The sequence below is a fragment of the Thunnus maccoyii genome, chromosome 23 (assembly GCF_910596095.1).
Source record: "Thunnus maccoyii chromosome 23, fThuMac1.1, whole genome shotgun sequence".
NCBI classification, from domain to species: domain Eukaryota; kingdom Metazoa; phylum Chordata; class Actinopteri; order Scombriformes; family Scombridae; genus Thunnus; species Thunnus maccoyii.
The window spans coordinates 3073564-3092119 of record NC_056555.1 but is presented as its reverse complement, the minus strand read 5'-3'; the positions used below and the strand labels follow the sequence as shown (position 1 = coordinate 3092119).

At 40.4% G+C, this 18556-nt stretch overlaps 1 protein-coding gene across 4 annotated transcripts in view; it reads left to right on the top strand.

Moving 5' to 3' along the window:
- Positions 1–18068, top strand: part of ipo8 (importin 8) — a 28379-nt gene extending 10311 nt beyond the window's left edge. The window contains exons 12-26 of one of the 4 annotated variants that reach the window (XM_042403808.1): positions 843–959; positions 1107–1196; positions 3027–3053; positions 3944–4109; positions 5560–5720; positions 5884–6009; positions 6108–6174; positions 8884–9009; positions 9376–9473; positions 9572–9667; positions 10588–10808; positions 13083–13288; positions 15294–15515; positions 15978–16107; positions 17435–18068. In XM_042403808.1, coding sequence (XP_042259742.1) covers positions 843–959; positions 1107–1196; positions 3027–3053; positions 3944–4109; positions 5560–5720; positions 5884–6009; positions 6108–6174; positions 8884–9009; positions 9376–9473; positions 9572–9667; positions 10588–10808; positions 13083–13288; positions 15294–15515; positions 15978–16107; position 17435 — 1854 coding nt within the window. In that variant the 3' untranslated portion in view covers positions 17436–18068. Of the gene's footprint in view, positions 1–842; positions 960–1106; positions 1197–3026; positions 3054–3943; positions 4110–5559; positions 5721–5883; positions 6010–6107; positions 6184–8883; positions 9010–9375; positions 9474–9571; positions 9668–10587; positions 10809–13082; positions 13289–15293; positions 15516–15977; positions 16108–17434 lie in introns of all 4 variants that reach the window. The other 3 variants (XM_042403807.1, XM_042403810.1, XM_042403809.1) reach the window with 3 other exon arrangements.
- The last annotated feature ends 488 nt before the right edge of the window (positions 18069–18556 follow it).

Here is an 18556-nt window from a genome sequence, read left to right as displayed (position 1 = left end):
TTGGAGTAAAATATGTCCATTTTGTGCGACTTTATACTTACACTCTGATGGCCGTGGTCATTAGTCGCTTTTACATGCAAAGCTCAGTGCATTTTAGAGATAATCTAATGTTTCTTCTTTATATTTCACTTAAAGCAGCATGAAGGAGTATTTTTACACCAAGTATGGCTCAAATTGCTCAGTGTAATTTAAAAAGGGGTCATTTATGGTGGAGAACCTACAAAGAATCAGCACCAAATCCTGCAGTTTCTCCAATTAGCTCCAAATAGTATTTGAGTGTCTTTTAGCTCATTGTTTTGCTTTTTCAGCCTGCAAACTCAACTTTCATCAACCTTGATCTGAGCGGCAGAAGACAGCTGTTCACAGCAGAAAAACTCTGATAAACAAACTGTAAGCTACCTGCTCAGTAACTGGTGAACACAGTGGAGCTTTTAGCAGCTAAAGAGCCAGATGTTTTTTACTCAGGAGTTGTTGGAGACTAAGAGAGCTAAAGAGAGCTGGAAGGAGAGTGAATATTGGATTTACATTCATCAGGTGGCTACAAGCACAATTATAAATGAATACTAATGTTGTTCTGTGTGTACTGGATGCTTAAATAGGCAACTGTTTGTTTCATCTGTTGTTGAGATGCACACAAAAAAAAAATCAATTAATGCATCTCTAATTTAATTCTAAATTCTACTAATATGTGTCTTGAATGCTAATGTTGCTCTGTGTGCTCTTTCCACGACTGCAATTTAGTTATCTTGCGTCTCTCAGCCGTAAAGACTCTGAAGTACAATAAGCTTCAATCTCCGCATCAGCCTTTTCTGTGTGTAACCTTTGTGCTTTCCTCCTGCCAGGTTCTTCCTCAGATGATGGAGTTCTGCCATCAGATACTGATGGACCCCTCCGCTGACCCCCGCAAGAAGGACGGGGCACTGCACTGCATCGGAGCTCTGGCTGAGCTCCTACTGAAGGTACACAGATACAACCGTGTGTGACTCAATCTTGTTTTCCTCTAGAAAAGATCAGATGGAAGCTTTTTTAGAGACTGTCGTTTCAAATCTTCATTTTATTCTCTGGTGTTGTAATCATCTTTGTGTTGTCCATGTCTCATCCTGCAGAAGCGGATGTACAGGGAGCAGATGGAGCTGATGCTGCAAAACTATGTCTTCCCTTTGCTTAACTCCCCTATGGGTTACCTGCGAGCCAGGGTAAGTCAGCCCTGGACTGTGGAAACAGCTTTAAACCTTTATATTGAATATACAACCCAGGAACTGACTGATTATGGCTTGTCTGTTGCTGCTGTGGTGTGTCAGTCTGTTTGTACTGTAGTTATTTCCTCCTAATCCTTTTGATGCTGACAGCACACTTTCCTGCAGGCATACACGCTGGGCAGTGGATATGAATATTTTATACCTCTTTCATTTTAAAGCAGCATATCAGAAAAGTCTGACATGACCCGTGCATTGCCCACAGTAAGCAACAATGGAAATATCAGAATTTCATGTCACAGTTATGATGTGCAAGAAAAGCAGCAAAGGCAGAAAAGAGGAAGAACGCTGAAAGCTCGTAAACATAAATGTCAACAAACCTTTAAGCAAAACTGGCTTTGCAAATGTCTGATGAAGAAGGGACCGCTTTAATCTTTCATTTCAACTGACAGTTCAACTTCTTTTAATGCAATGTTAATGTCAGTTAGACATTAACTGACATTTCAGCTGCTTTCATCTCTTACACTTCAAATTGTTTAGACATGGACTCACATATTATCTGGATTCATTCCTTGTTCTTCAGCTGACAGTTCAGCTGTTAGTCTTCAACTGTTAGATCAACTTGTATCAAACTGACAGTTTAACTGCCTACAGAACTTAAACTGGAGACAAAAACTTCACACACTCACCATCACACTTCAGCTGCTTTGAGTGCTTCAACTTAAATTGCACATCTCATACAATATTTCACGTGTAGTCTATCAACATTTTAGGACAATACAAGCTGTTTACAGTTTAAACCTTCACTTTTCAGTGTAAGTGAGAATACTTGAAATGTATTTAGAGAATGTTGCTTTTTTGTGTCTTGTTTGGGAGAGCTTGTATGAATTGAAATGATTTTTTTTCCTTTTAAGGAATTTGAATAGAAGATAAATATGTGTGCAGTAGAGAGAGAAATAGAATTGTGATGTACAGCTGGATAATGACAGTATACTGTACAGTGTATCTGTGTGTATACTTCACATGTGAAGCTGCAGTGAACAAAGGCTACAGTGGTTTCAGCAGATGGCGCCACACTGCTGCTGAAGAAACAACATTATAATGAAATCGTCACAGACCTACAGACTAGTAGATATAACAGACTTGTTTTTTAACATTTTGTTACTCGGTTTAATGGATGTTATTCTCAGATTTGGCTAATCAGAGTTCTACAAGTACTGGATGATAATCCTGTTGAGTCAGCAAAGTTGATTTCTATGTTTTTACACTGTAAACACACTTTTACACTGTGAACCGTAAATTGTTCTAAAATCTTCTATATTTCAGGTATTTATGGCATCTGTAAAAATTGGCTCCAATTAACAATTACTGTAGCATTTTACAGTCCTTGTTGGGCACTGCGAACAATAACAGCTACTTAAAATACAGTACTGTACATACATACATAACTGTATGATTACAGGAATGGAAAGTGCAGGTAGATTTATGCATGTATAGTCAGTGAATAAGTCATATGTTTGTTCATATCATTCTGATATTATATCAGTATGCAGAAAACAACAAAATACTCATAAACAATGCTTGATGTTTGATGAGGTTGATCAGTGTGATGACCTGGAGGAGGATGCACAGTCCAGGCAGCATTTAGGATGAGGCCTGCAGTTTTACAGAGGATATATGCTCTAGATTATGGCTTATTTTGTATGACATTTTTTAGCAGAAAATGTGACACTTGCAAAAGGTCATTCTTGTGGTTGCTGAATGAAATATTCATGGATGGACTGTTTAGGCTTATTGCTTTAACTCTCCCTCTGGCTCTCCCCCCTACAGTCCTGCTGGGTGGTCCACTCAATCAGTGTGAGTCAGTGTTAAAATCCTTTCACAACCACATGTATTGTAATCCACACTGACACACCTGGTGGGGCATCAGTGACAGCAGCAGTGTACACTTGTGGTGGTTTCAAAGATCTAAAAACACTGTGGATGGACTGAGATGTAACCTGTCTGGGTTTGCACTGGTGGACTCAGGGGAGACAAAAAATACAGCAAAAGTGCCCTCTTGGGTGCCCCCACAGTATGATAAAATGCCCTCTTGGGTGCCCCCACAGTATGATAAAGTGCCCTCTTGGGTGCCCCCACAGTATGATAAAATGCCCTCTTGGGTACCCCCACAGTATGATAAAATGCCCTCTTGGGTGCCCCCACAGTATGATAAAGTGCCCTCTTGGGTGCCGCCACAAAGGAGAAAACATAAAGTTCTGTAATGACTGCCTAGTTATGGGTAAATCAGGATGAAATGCCCTATAGAGGGCATCTACATGTGACAGTCTGGAATGAAGGGTCCTCATGGTGCCCTTTTAGTGGAAGAAAATGTGATAGTGCCGTGTAAAGTACACCCAAAAACGAGAAAACATGATGTGCCTTTTAAATGCAGAGGATGTAATGTAGTCTTATGATGCTGTTGTAATGGGGTGACGTGGAGGTTCTGTATGGGTGCCCTTCTAGTACTAAAAAAAAAATGGAAAAAGTACAATTTAGGGTTCCCCTAAGTCTAACATACTGAAGTGTAGAATTGGGTGCCCTTTCAATGAAAAAAGGGTGCTATAGGGTGCACCATATGAGAGAAAAACATTGTGAAGTGGGGCCCACTGAATGTATCAGGTGCCCTTTATATTTTTTGGCCCCTGCCCCTGAGTCACCACCGTGGGTTTGTATTAATTTGTGCTTCTCTGCTGTGTTCTTGGCAGTCATGCTGGGTGCTCCACAGCTTCAGCCCGCTGCGTTTCCATGATGAGCTGGTGCTGAGGAACGCTGTTGAGTTGGTCAAACAGGATCTGGTCGAAGACAAAGAGATGCCCGTCAAGGTGGAGGCTGCCATCGCTCTGCAGACACTGGTCAGCAACCAGGAGCAAGGTCTGTGGAGGAATATGGACAAAGCTGATATTAATATCAAATATGTAACCACCTCTTTCACCAGTTACTTTTACTACTAGTTACTAGTTATTATTTAGCAACCAGAGTTTTTGAGTATTTAATACCTGAATTTTCTATCTAAATATGTGGATCCTAACAAAAGTTTTTGAAATTGCACAATTTGAAATGACCTACTTTAAATTTCAATCATTTAATTCCAACTGCAAAAATTGAGAAGGTTGATGTTCAATATAAAATATTTCAATGCTATAAATTCAGTGGTATTTAAATTTCAACATTAAGTATTCAGTAATGTGTAAATTTCACATTTAGTTATTTACATTTAGTTGTTTATAAGATTTAAACAACTGTGTACCTAATTTACTGGCTATTATTTGCATCCATACATCCTCATACATCAGTGTCCAATGCTTTAAATAAACTGTATTTTTATTGACTGTTTCAAACTCACCAAAAAAAATGGAAAAGACTTTTCACCTTTTGTTGCAGCATTTCTATAATTTGAAAATAATTTGTTTGTATGCTTCAAACACAGATAACACATAATTACTCAGAATCCTATTCCACCTCCTGTACCAACAATAAAACCTTCTGTAGTCAACTGGGTTCTAACCTATTTACTCTTTATTTTATTTAATATAGATTAATAATAAATGTAATATCTGTGAATCAAATTCCAAAATTCATTTAACAGCAAAAATCTTGTAGACGACTGATTTACCTACAATAAGTTCAGCTTCAGTTCTCTTGTCAGAACTTTTTTTCTCATCTTTGTCGACTATTTGCATAAAAAAGGAGCAAACAGCTGATGTGCTGGTTGCTTTTACCTCCTTGTTCTCCTTTTCCTTTAACTTGTTCCTCACGTCCATTCTCTTCACTTCACAATTTACATTTTCCTCTCACTCAAAACACACCGTTTTCTCCCACAGTGATTGTGTCGTACCACATGATCAGAGCTGATATCGTGTACACTCCTGTCTGTTCGGATCCACACGGGTATTGGACACGCTAACATACAGACCTGAGACACTGTTGGAAAGTAGAGTTTTTGGAGACACTGTGATTTGGGTTATGTATCTCTATCCACAGCTACAGAGGTTTAGTGAAGTGGTTTACTCTCCTGACTGTCATTCCAATAGTCATGGATTCATGGTGTACTGACATTTTGCTTACATTCGACTGTACTTCATGTGGCGTGCAACGGATGAGCAAAAATCCTAGAATCCTTTTTATAACTATTTCATTTGACACTCACCTAATCCTGATATTCTAACCCTGACCTGAGCCCTCAACTCAAGTCTTAAATAGCTGCTTATAGACGTGAGGAGTGAGATGAAATTTTGACTTGGAACCTGAAATTTTTTACCTTGAGTAGACAAGATACAGTCCTTAAATCCTGTGCTCTGTGTTTGTGTGTGTGTGTGTGTAGCCAAGCTGTACATCAGGCCGTACATTCGGCCGGTCATGCAGGAGCTGCTGCATGTGGTTAAAGAGACAGAGAACGACGACCTGACCAACGTCATTCAGAAGATGATCTGCGAGTACAACCAGGAGGTGGCCGCCATAGCTGTGGACATGACGCAGAACCTGGTAGGAACACAACACACACATTCAGCAAAATAAACCCAGAAAAAGTTCATTCAGCTCTATAAATATTCCAGATACCCTGTGTTTGTATCTTAATGTTTCCCTTTGTTAATGCATAAAATATAATATGCTCAGTGTGTAACCTGTGAGTGTGTGTGTGTGGTAGGCGGAGATCTTCACCAGAGTGCTTCAGAGTGAGGAGTATGAGGAGAACGAGGACAAGACTGTCATGGCCCTGGGCATCCTCAGCACCATCGACACCATCCTCACCGTCATGGAGGACCACAAAGAGGTCAAACACACACTCACAAGCTTCACAGAAAACACTTCCTGTCATAGTACGTTAAGGTGATATTTGATTCTGTATTTTTCCATCCTTCTCTGTCTCAGATCACTCAGCAGCTGGAGGGGATCTGTTTGCAGGTGATCGGTCTGGTCTTGCAGAAGCCCATCATAGGTATGGCAGGTGTGTGCACTCGGGCAGTCAGATGTTTTTTTTTTTTCTTTACATGAAAACGCACACACGTGTACTTTCATTCACATTCCTTCTGTTTCGACTCTACTCTAACTTTGTCTTAAAAATGTTGATTATTTCATCATGGGTTTAGTTCATGAATTCATTCGCGTTGAGTTTTCCCCAGCTGATACTCTTCAGACTGCAGAGGGATAGGGTTGTGATTGTGTTTGGATGTTTTTGTAACTGCGGTTTAGTGGGTTAGTGCTCGCTGCCATCATTGACAGAGCCAGAGGATTTACATCTGGTGACAGACGGGAGGCTCTCAAGGGACTGCTGCTGTACTAACACAGGGCAGTGGTCCCTCCTCCTCTCACGCCACTATGAGGTTGTTTTTTTTAGTTCTTTTATTGAAAGTGCTGTGAAATTTAGTTCATATATTCATGTTTCCCTGAGGATGAATTGTAATAACTTAAATATTCTGTCTTTTCATCTAAAGCCTGGTCAAAATGTATTTTTGACTAATGACACTCTAAATGCTATTTAGCGAATGTATACATGCTAACACGCTAAACCCACACTGTGAACATGCTAAACATCAACTTGTCTTGCTGCAACTATTTTCTCCAATAATCATCTATGAAACATCAGAAAACAATGAGAATCCTCCTACAGCTCATACTCTTCTTGTGGGTGTGTTGAAGCGTATCTAAGTGCAGGTGCTAATCTGTCAAAGTATGTAAAAATGAGAGATTGTGCTGCATCGCAAGTATCTGCATGTGTGTTTGTGTGTGTGTGTGTCTAATCCTGGTAATTAAGGCAGTTTGCCTTACGGAGCATTGGATCCTTCCCACTCTGGTAATGAATGGATTAACTGATAACCTCCTGCTGCCAGAATGGAAAGCTGTGTTCAGGCGGAGGCAGATAAAGCAGCAGGAGAGGGTCATATTGAACAAAATGAAAGATAGAGAGGTCAAGCTCATTTTTCTATGGGAAATCTATACTACACACACATATACACAGACACACAATCCACAATCCAGCACAGCTGTGCTCTTTACCCTTAACGTTATTGCATGAATCCCCAAGGAGGGTGATGAGGAGCTGAACACATCAGTGCCGACCCCATAATCACATTGAAGACCTTCCTCAGGCAGTACGGCTTCTTTACAACTGCTACCAGTGTGTGTCTACTGACGTGCAGCTGTTAAACAGTGTAGTGTGAAGACACATCTGGTATCGAAAGACTACATTTACAACCTGTAGATGGCAGCAAAAATTGTTCATAACCTTGTTCTTGAATTTTTATTTTTTTTTGGTCATCATTTCTATCAGTTATGGTAGCATATTCACCACATTATTAGCCGAAATCTGGGCGCAAGGTGACTTGACTACAACATAGGCCCCATTTCCACCTGGTATTAACATGTGATCTGCATCCCTACATTATCTGGATAATGACATCTGATCAACAAGTCTTTGCATTTACTTCTGGTGTTAACGAGTGTTCTAGTTATCTCGATTCTCCCTGTACTGTGATCAGATCTCAACGTGGTGTGTTATTCATTTTTAAATCACTTTTTGTGGGAAGACTTGCTGATTACTCATACGACTTGTAGCTTTTGCCAGACTTGCATGAGCTGGCTGGCAGGAAGGAGTGGAGTTAGGTGACCTTTCAACTTGTTGGGGGAAAATTTTTTTCTTAACGTGGTCAAGCTGTACATATATCATTCCAATATGTCTGAGATCAAGCTAGACCAACTTCAGGATCTGGATGATCCGAATGCATTACGATCATTCTGCATGCATTTACACCTGCATTAACATTTTTTCCCTTATCCAGATGAGATATCCTGATACAGATCACATGTTCATTTCAAGAGTAAATATGGTCAAAGTCTGAAGTTTCAAGAAACACGAGCAGTCAGACAATCAAACCAATCAGATCTGGATAAGCCGACAGTTTATCCAGATTAACTAGAGCACTTTATTTGGAGTGAAAACAGAAAGTGAACGTGCCAGTAGTAATCCTTCACTACAGGAAGTACAGTAGGTCATAGTTGAACCAGGATGCTTTTCTTTAAACTGTGATGGATGTTCACAACTGACAGTTCAAGTAATAATTTAATTCCCTAACCTGGGGGTCTGTTTACAAGCTGTCTGAGTGTCTGACTGCTTGGCCCTTCGCCTTGTTGGAAAGCTGCTATGTTCTTAGATATCTAAGAATTTAAGGCTGCGTTCAGTCCAACATTAGTACTGCGTGAAAAAAAAATGCAGCCTCTTCTCGGAATGCACTGATCTGATACACTGAGTCAGTATCGGCACTGGTACTGACCTTATGAAACAGATGTGGTTTGGAAACTAAATTTAAACCTGTTTCTTATTCACTGACCTTATAAAAGTCAGCGATTCCTCTTTGTTCATATATTTTAGCACCGCAGTAATTGCTTGTGCATAATGTCGCTTTATTTATCACTATCATAAAAACAGTATTCTCACAACAGGAGATCCATTGTTTTCTGTGGTGGTCTGTTCATTAGTCTTATTAATGTCAGTCACTCTCATAATTCATTTCCCAGAGTCCATTTCAACACTATCCCCTTCCTTTCTTTTTCCTTTCACTCCAGGCTGACTCATACACAATGTGTTTTGAATGTTTGTGTGTGGACAGGGTTAGATTCAAGAAAAATCCTTTCCTGTCCTCCTCTGCAGAGTTCTACGAGGAGATCCTGTCGCTGGCGTTCGGCCTCACGTGTCAGACCATCTCCCCCCAGATGTGGCAGCTGCTGGGTGTCCTGTACGAGGTCTTTCAGCATGACTGCTTTGACTACTTCACAGGTACGTCTCACATGATTGCACACACACACACACATACACTTTTACTTCACTGGCACTTGGTAGAAACAGTGTACACTCTGGTTTTAGAGCAGTAACTAGTTAGCTTGGGAGAAAGGGAAAGATGGCTCGGCTTCTAAAGGGAGAAGAGGTGTTTGAATGATGGTTACGCAGTCTGCCACTCAAGACTGCACGGGGGTATATCTCATAGTGAGACACTGAAACGAGTGTTATGAAAGAGAAGTAACTACCAACCTAAAAACTGAATCGTAGTATCCAGTGTACCTGCGCAGTAAATATTGTTTGCATGCTGATATACTGACCCAGAAAAAATGTTGGTGTTAATGACGGCCTGTGTTTCTGTTACAGATATGATGCCTCTTTTGCACAACTATGTTACCGTGGATACAGACATGCTCCTGTCCAACCCTAAGCACTTAGAGGTCATCTACAGCATGTGCAAAAAGGTCAGGTTATAAATGTTTGACATGTTACATCAAATCTGAACTGAAAATTGCTGCTGAGTCTTGACTGGTCAACTATTCTGACCTTGGACCTGTTGCAGGTACTGACCATAGATGCAGGTGAGGACGCAGAGTGTCACGCTGCCAAACTGTTGGAAGTCATCATCCTGCAGTGCAGGGGCCGAGGCATCGACCAGGTCAGAGACAGACGCTTACAGTACAGACCTTCATCTCAATGTTATCACACATACACAGACCAAAATTACATCACCTAAAAGGTTGTGGAAGTATTTAAAGAATTCCAGTCATTTCATATTCAGGCTATTTAATAGATCTAATCAGCTGCATAGGAATAAAGCAAGCAGCATGTATCACCACCTGGCTTCATCTGGTTCACTTATCCTGCGAGCTGCAGCATATTTGATGAAACATTTTCATTATCTGTTGAAAGCACAGTGTGTTTTCACTGTCCTTCATAGTGCTTTTCAACAAATATTTTTACCCGTAAGAGTTATTAGTAATGTTACATGTAAAAATTGCTTTTTTTAAACACAATTATTGTGTCAAAGAAACAGTTCAACATTTTGGGAAATACGCTTTCTTTCAGAGTGTGAGGAGAGAAAGTGAGTCTCATGTCTGTGTGTTAAGAGTCTGAAGACTCTTTATGTAGTTTTTTTTACAACACAGTGACTGTTTTGTTTTCAAGGCATAAGAGCCAAATTAAAACCTATTAACACACTTTGTAATCCACCTGGAATGTAATTAAAGACGGATTTAAAAACCAAAATGAAAAAACAAAGCTGGCAAAAGCTGCCCATTTGCAAATAAACACATTTAATGAATAATGGGACATAATGAATAGGCAGTCTGAGAAAACATAACAGGAAATAACAGATTAAAGGATTTTATGTGCACTTAGTTGCATGTATTAAATTCTTAGTGTTCCACCACATGAGGTGCAAAGGAGCTGACTGTTTACAAGCTGCTTGTAAATGAGCTGTCTGAAACTACACAAACTAAATACAAAAAAAATGTTTGTACTATGGTTTGACCTCCAAATAGGTGAACTGGTGGGGTAACAGCAGCAACAACAGATTTCTCTGTTTCCTACCTGCAGTGCATCCCTCTGTTCGTGGAGGCAGTGCTGGAGCGTCTGATGCGGGGAGTGAAGTCCAGCGACCTGAGGACCATGTGCCTGCAGGTGGCCATCGCTGCTCTGTACTACAACCCAGCCCTGCTCATCCACACTCTGGACAACATGCGCTTCCCACACAACCCACAGCCCATCACAGCCCACTTCATCAACCAGTGGATGAATGACACAGAGTTCTTCCTGGGGTGAGAGGGAGCATTCTGCTGCTTGGTTAGGGTAGAATGATTCTGGGTAAACTAAGAACCACGATTTTCTCTCATGACTCTAGAGGAAATAATTGTTTTAATGAGAATGATTATTGCATTTTTGTTTGTCCTGATGCTTGCAGAATGATTGGCAAAGTTAGCTTAGCCATCCTACAAAAACAGAAAGGGCACATTTTTTGAGCTTAAATGATGAAAAACAAAACAATTAACTTACAGCAGCATTAATAAAAAGTGATTAGGCAGAGGAACTCTGTAACTAACTGACAGACACAGCCCTGATATATTATTTCCTTTAGTGCCTGGTCAGACAATCAAGTGGCACAAAGAATAGCATTTCTGCATTGTCATAAAGTAGATGGTTCTACATTAAACAGTTGACTCAAAGGAACGTATTTATACTATCAACTCCTGTCTCACAATTGACTGCAAACCATGTCACATCTCTTTAGTGGAGCAGTTTATACTCCAACAGAGCAAGGTTATATCAGGTCAGATGGTGCGGCACAGCTAATACAATAGTTTCCTCTATTTTGTACTCTCTAGCTCTCCGTTGCATCAATGTTCACTAATGTCAGGATGGTGGGAAATTGGTCAGATTGGCGCAGATTTCCATCTCAGAGTTCACTGAAGTTGAAGTGTTGGAGAGAACTCCCTGGTGTAACTGGTCCCTAATCTAGCCTACGGTATCTTGTTAGCAAACAGTTGCCTATTTACACATCTAGCAGACAAAGATTAACATTAACATTCATTTGGAGTCGTGTTTCTGTCCACCTTACAGATCTAAGTTCAATATTCACTCTCTTTTAAACTCTGTTTTGGTCTCCACCAACTCCTAAGAAAATTGTCTGGGTTAAACCAAAACAGTGAGATTAAAAAGTTCTGTAGAGGTGGGTGATGATTGTACTGTGAGTGAACAATAGTTAACGGTTTATTCAATGTTAATATTACTAACTAGTGGAGCTTTAAGTCACAGCACAGCCAGTTCCTTTAGGCATAGTGGCTAAATGATGACCGCTGTCACCTCACAAAAAAAATCCTGAATTTGATCCTGACCCAGAGGTGTTATGTATGTTGGTGTGATTGTGAATGTGTTTGCCTCTCCAGTGACATTAAACAGGATAAGATGTTGAGGAAATAGATTGATGATCAGCTTACTTTCAAATGAGCTAATTCAAAGTGTTCTAATACATGCATTCATTGTGTGTACATGCAGTCTAACATCGAATTCTAATTACTGCAACAAGGTTGTAATCACAGTTGCCATTAACAGTGCTGTGTTAGTCATCAGTCTTACCTTATCTCAGCTAGGCTCACTTATGTTACTCCTGACATGTTGGTCTGTTTTCTTCTGGTGTTCAGATATCAGAGAAAGAACCAGATGAAAAGCTGTGTGTTTGGAGAAACTACTTCTACTTTAAAGGGTAAACAGATTAGGGGCTCTTGAGTCTATATGGGTAAATCAGTTTATGTGGTAATTACTTGTGACCTGCGGCTACTTTGCCACTTCAGTCCCATGTCCAAACTCTAGACTTGGTCCTGTTCCTGTCTTGTCTCTGGATTTAAAGGAATAGTTCAACATTTTGACAAATACACTTATTTGTCAGTACAGAGCTGGAGTTGGGAAGTGGTTAGCCTAGCATAGCATAAAGACTGGAAACAGGGGGAAACTGCTAGCTTGGCTCTGTCCAGTTCCTACCAATGCCCCAAAAGCTCACTAATTAGCTTGTTGTACATCATTTGTTTAATCTGTACACAAACAAAAATGTAAAAACAGCGATTTGTGGTTTAAGGGGGAGTTAGATGTTGGACCTGTTTATTTGGCGCCAAATTTCCCTCTGCAGAGACCAAAACTCATTCCACTGAGCATATCTGGCAACCTGTGCTACAGCTGGATTTACTGCATAAAAGTATTGATTTGTTGTTCATGAAGAAATAGTTCCACCATGTAAATCCCCCTCAAACCACAAATTGTCATTTTTACATTTCTGTTTATGTGCAGATTACATAATACATACACTGCAGGTGTATTTTTTCAACTTTAGCTAGCTGTTTTCCTCTCAGTGGTAAGCTAGGCTAACCTAACTCCAGCTCTGTACTTAAGCTCTTCTCACTCTCAGACAGAGTGTATAAGCATATTTCTCAAAATGTTGAATCATTACAATTCCTGTAATGTCCTAAAAGTATTAAAATTGTCTTATTCACAAAGTCTCAGATTTCCCTAATTCTCAGTCTTCGTCTTCCTCCATCGCCCAGGCTCCATGACCGTAAGATGTGCATCATTGGCCTGAGCGTGCTGATGGAGCTGCCCAGCCGACCGGCAGCACTGGAGGGAGTCGCCGCCCAGATCGTCCCCTCCATTCTGCTCCTCTTCTTGGGCCTCAAACACCTCTACGCCTCCCGCCTCATCAACAAACCAGACCTGCTGGCCCGTGCAGGGGCTCAGGACGAAGACCAGAACGGTGAGAAAAAAGAAGGAGATCAGGAAGGAGAAGAATAAGAAAGAGGGTGTGGTGAAAGAATAAAGCTGAAAGGATTAAATTCGGGGTAGGACAGAGGTGGAGGAACGAAAGTAGAATGAATAAGGACAGAAAGAAAGCAGAGAGGAGAAAAGAGAGTGGTTTAGAGATGATAATGAAATGAGATTCTCCATTTTCACCAACATCAGATCTTCTACTACTTGAATCTTGATTCAGCCCCAAGCTCAAATTAGCCGCACCACATTTACTTTCTCACCCTCGCTGGCTCTGCTTTGCTTCAGTCAAGCGTAAAGGAATTAGATTTCTAAACCTTGTCTACTGCTTGTGGGGCAGACTGATAAATTAACAAAGTGCTACGGTGTTGGCTATGAATTTCTCCTGCGGCTTGGTATTTAAAATGCATTGATTTCACCGCATTAAATGGTTCAAGATGGTGTATTCTTAATAGAAAAGCTTACTTTTTTTCCCCCAGTGAAAGTGGAACGTGATTGGGTTTGAAATAAGCGTTCAGTCATGAGTGAAGCATATAACGGGGCAATGTTAGGGAACAAATATCAAGTAGTAGAGCTAAATTTTCCAGCCAGTTGTGGACTCTGTTGTCACGTATTTGTTTTAAGTCCTTTACGTTTGCAGCGAGAGTACTGGGAAAACAAGCTCATACATATGGAAAATAGATGTCGCTTGAAATCTGTAACTATGAAGTATTCCACTCAATAAGTCGCAGCTTGCCGCCATATACAAAGTGAATTTTTATTTTGTCAATAGCTATTAAATGTGTATCTTGTCTCTTGAGTGGCACGAAAATGTATTGCATTCACCAATTTTCTCTTACAAACAGAATTTATTCATGTCATAATCATAGTCCGCGTTCCTCCACAGGAGGGAAAGACATTTGTTTGACTTAACAATCATGATGCTTTAATCTGAATTTGGAGTTTTATTATATCACAAAACTAAAATAAAACGTAACCAAAACAAACTCAGGGTGCAAAATTGATATTCTGTTCACTATCATCATGTCTGCCAGTTCACTGAGGTTGTTTAGTTCTAGGCACGGCAACTTGCACAGTTCAGTAATATTGGAAAATTATCTCACTGTGACAGCTGCCTCAGGATTGATTTTTATGCAGGTGTCTGTCCAGCATCATGTTGTGTTGCAGCTGACAGTGTCACATCACCTACTGTAGGTTATAGTATTCTCTCCTCTAATATCGCCATGACCAACTCCCATCATGGACCACTTTGCTTGAGAAAGACGTATTTTACCATATAGCTTTATGTCAAACATTATTTCTGTCTTCTTTTAACGTTTTGGTAACATTTTTATGAATTAAACTTCCCCACCTTTAAAACCTTGATTCAGCCAGGGACTTTTCTCTTCTGTCTGCCCTAAATGCCCCAAAAATATTTTTTTTTAAAAAGATCACAGTTATAGCTGCAATGTTTGAAATACTATACTTAACATTAAAGCAGGCTCACAAAACACTAAACATGAAACTTCAAATTGACCTTACGGCTGCAGTTCCAGGAACAAGAACTACAGAGACTGATTTGACTGCACTGTGCACTCAAGTTAGCTAGCTGCCTAGCATAGCTGCTAGTAAGCTACTAGCTAGCTGCTTAGGTTTAGAAGGCAAGGCAAGTTTATTTGTATAGCACATTTCAACAACAAGGCAATGCAAAGTGCTTTACATAGAGCATAAAAGGCATTAAAACAGAATATAAAAGCAACACAAGTAAAAAGACATATAAAAACAATTAAAAAAGTGTTAAATTTGGAAATAAAAAGAAGCTAAAAGAAGACTAGAATAGAAGACTAAGAGAGTCCAGTATATTAACTTAAAATTTTAACCTGTATTCTTCTATATTGCCGAAATCACTTTTTATTCAGGCTTTGACTTTGGATCTGTGATGAGATAAATGTCTGTATGAGGTGGCATCATGAAGGCTTTAATCCTAATGGGTGTATTACTTTCTGTATTGACAGAGGAGATACCCAGTGATGAAGATGAGGTGAATGAGAACCGTAATGCCATGCAGCAGCAGTCCAGTATGCCTACTGGCCAGGGGGGTGAGGATGACGATGAAGACGAAGATGACTACTGGGATGACGACGGCTTTGAGGGAACCCCCTTGGAGGAGTACAGCACGCCTCTCGACTACGACAACGGAGAAGACGAGTATCAGTTCTTCACCTCCGCTCTGCTCAGTAAGTCATTGTTGTAAGTGGTAAAAGCACAAACTGCAGAAGAGGAAGGATTCACCTCCAAGCTGGTTCCACAACAAATAACCCCATAATCAAACTTTCATTCACCATCTCCAGCTGTTATTTTTTAATTAATCCAGTAATGGTTTAGTCTAAAAAATGTGAAAAATTAGCAAAAGTGCCCATCACAAATTCCTTAAGCTCACGGGATAAAAGGGATTTTAACCACAATAAAAGTGCTTCCTGTCTGTAAACACTTCCCACTGCAGGATTTATAAGACTGAAGAGTTTTGTTCATGTTTGTATAACTCATTTATTTAAATTGATTGAACCGGAAAGATTGCAGCTCACACAGTTCTCAGTCACAGCATGTCCTTTTAGTCAGAATGGCGACACTTATACCCAGCATGAAAAATACCAGAATTTTCTGGGTTTAATGGTTGACCTACTCTCCCACTCTGTTAGGGATCCAGAATACTGATGCAGCCTGGTACCAGTGTTTGACGGCTCCACTCAGCGACGATCAGAAGAAACAACTCCAGGAGATCTACAGCATCTCACAGCAGAGGAGGAGCACCGCCGCCAAGGGCCAGTGGTGAGTGTCAGCGCACAGGACAGAGGGGAGAGAGAGGAAAGAGAGAGATGAAGAGACTGAGACACATAGAGGGGAACAGGGGTGTGAGAAGATGCTCAGATAATTCAGTGAGAGATGTTTCTTAATTGGAACATTGGCCTGGAGGGATGTTCTGTCACAGTTTTCGTAGTGTGAAGTGTAGATTTGCAACTTTCTGACACACTTTTTGAAATGCAGCATGAGGACCAGTGGACATCGGAGACTACTGACTGCAGAGACCCAGAAGAGACATGCTGGAAAATATTTCAGATTCAGAAAAAAAGACCTACTTTTGCATTATCCTGAAAAATATTTAGCTAATGTCCCCCATGAAGCAACAACAAGAAAACTTCTCCTCAAATAAAAGCATCATCTTTGCAAATATTAACTAAGCAGAAGATTCACAAAAACTGTTCTTCAATTCTGTTTTGTTGTCCAAAATGGCAATTTCGCCTCATTGGCCTTTTTATAATGTGTACAACATATGACACCCTCCATTCCTGGACCCTTGATTTGGATAAGGAAAAAACATGAAAGGGGAGGGAGGTGTTGCAGTCATAGAATTACAATATGGAGTAACAGAATGACAATATTAAGTGAATAAAGTACAAAACATATAATATTTTGGGAAATTTGTGTATTTGCTTTCTCTCTTACTTTCTCTGAGAGTGAGATGAGATGTGTCAATCTCATCTGTGTGAAATGAGGAGCTGGAGTCAGGATGTGGTCCTATGCCTAGCGTAGCATAAAGACTGGACGCAAGGGGAAACGGCCAGTCTTGTTCTGTCCAGAGTGAAAAATAAATGTAAAAGCGACAATTTGTGGTTTTATGGGGAGCTGTGTGCAGGAACTATTTCTTGGCAAACAAACAGCTTCCTGGAGTCTTGTTGTCACAGAGAGGTTTCCAGGTTTGGTACTGTCATGCCTGTACAGAGACCAAAACCTGTGCTCGCTAATCATATCAAGATTAATCTTCTCATTTTGCTCTTGAAAAGAAAGCAAATTAACATATTTCCCAAGATATCAAACCATTCCTTCAAGTGAATATGAATTATGTATCAGAATACTCCTGACCTGTACTTTATTCTCACACTATCATACTATTAATGGTTTACTTTACAGTTAAAAGTGATTTATATTGCAGTATTTTCATTATATCTTCTGGAACCAACTAGTGGGTAGGAAGATTAAATACTAAATTGCAGTACTAAAATTTGGGTTCGGGCTTTTATTCTGAAGTCTCGCAATCTGATGACAGACTTGTCTTTGGTTCCTCCCATCCAACATCTTTTCCTCCATGTGTTTTCAGAGCGCCAATGAGACGGACTGCAGAATCAGAGGAGGGGGATGAAGAAGAGAGGAGCAGGTCTGACCTGATCTGAAGTGGATTTCAGTCTAATCTGAACGATCTCAGTCCAGATCAGACCATGTCAGACTTAATGACTTAATGGATCCCACCAAAACCTCATCCCACGGTGCCATCAGAACTGGATGGAGTAGCAGGGGCTGGGTTGGCATCACAGCAGTGTGGGACCTGGTGCACTGTACAGAGCCCCTACTGGAATATTCCTATCACCAGGACAGGACCGCTGGCCTGTGTGTGTGTGTGTGTGTGTGTGTGTGTGTGTGTGTGTGTGTGTGTGTGTGTGTGAGTGTGTGTGTGTGTGTGTGTGGACTCCAGAGAAAGGTCTGCATTATAAATATATAAGTCCTTGACCAGCAAAATTCGATAAAGTTCTTGTACAGTGCAGTCCTTTGGTCTGTGACTAAGTGTGTGTGTGTGTGTGTGCGTGTGTGTGTGGTATGATTTAAGTCACTTTCAGGGACACACACCAGACTTAAAGAGTTAATTGGGGATGGCTTGTGCAATTGGGGACAAAAGCGGTGTCCCCAGTTAATAAAATGCTGATTTTTGGGTCAGTGGTTAAGTTTAAGGTTAGGGTAAGTCTCCAGGAATTGAATGTAAGTCTATGTAAATACCCCAAAAGTGACTTAAGTAAATCTCTGTGTGTGTGTGTGTGTGTGTGTGTGTGTGTGTGTGTGTGTGTGTGTGTGTGAGAGAGAGAAAGAAACTGTAAAAAAAAATAAAAACACAACAGAGTGTGTGTTTGTACGTACTGTAAGCGCTTGTCTTTGTCTCTCTATAGCAGAACACTTTTTATCATCTCATGAAGTGAGGGCCTATGCTGAGCAAGAGGAGCTCCAGTTCTGTCAGGGTGCCTTGTATACAGACTGTGGTTGGACAAGAAGGTCAAGGTTAAAGGTCAGAGACTTGTGGCCTCTGGCTATGACGTCATACATATGAAATGTAAATTGGGAGAGGGATCTCGGGAGAAGCAGCTTTTTGTCTTTCTGTTTGTCTCTGGGTTTTGTTTTTGTAACAGTTTTCAGAACTAATTTAAGAAAATCATAAAAGTTAATGTAACATTTG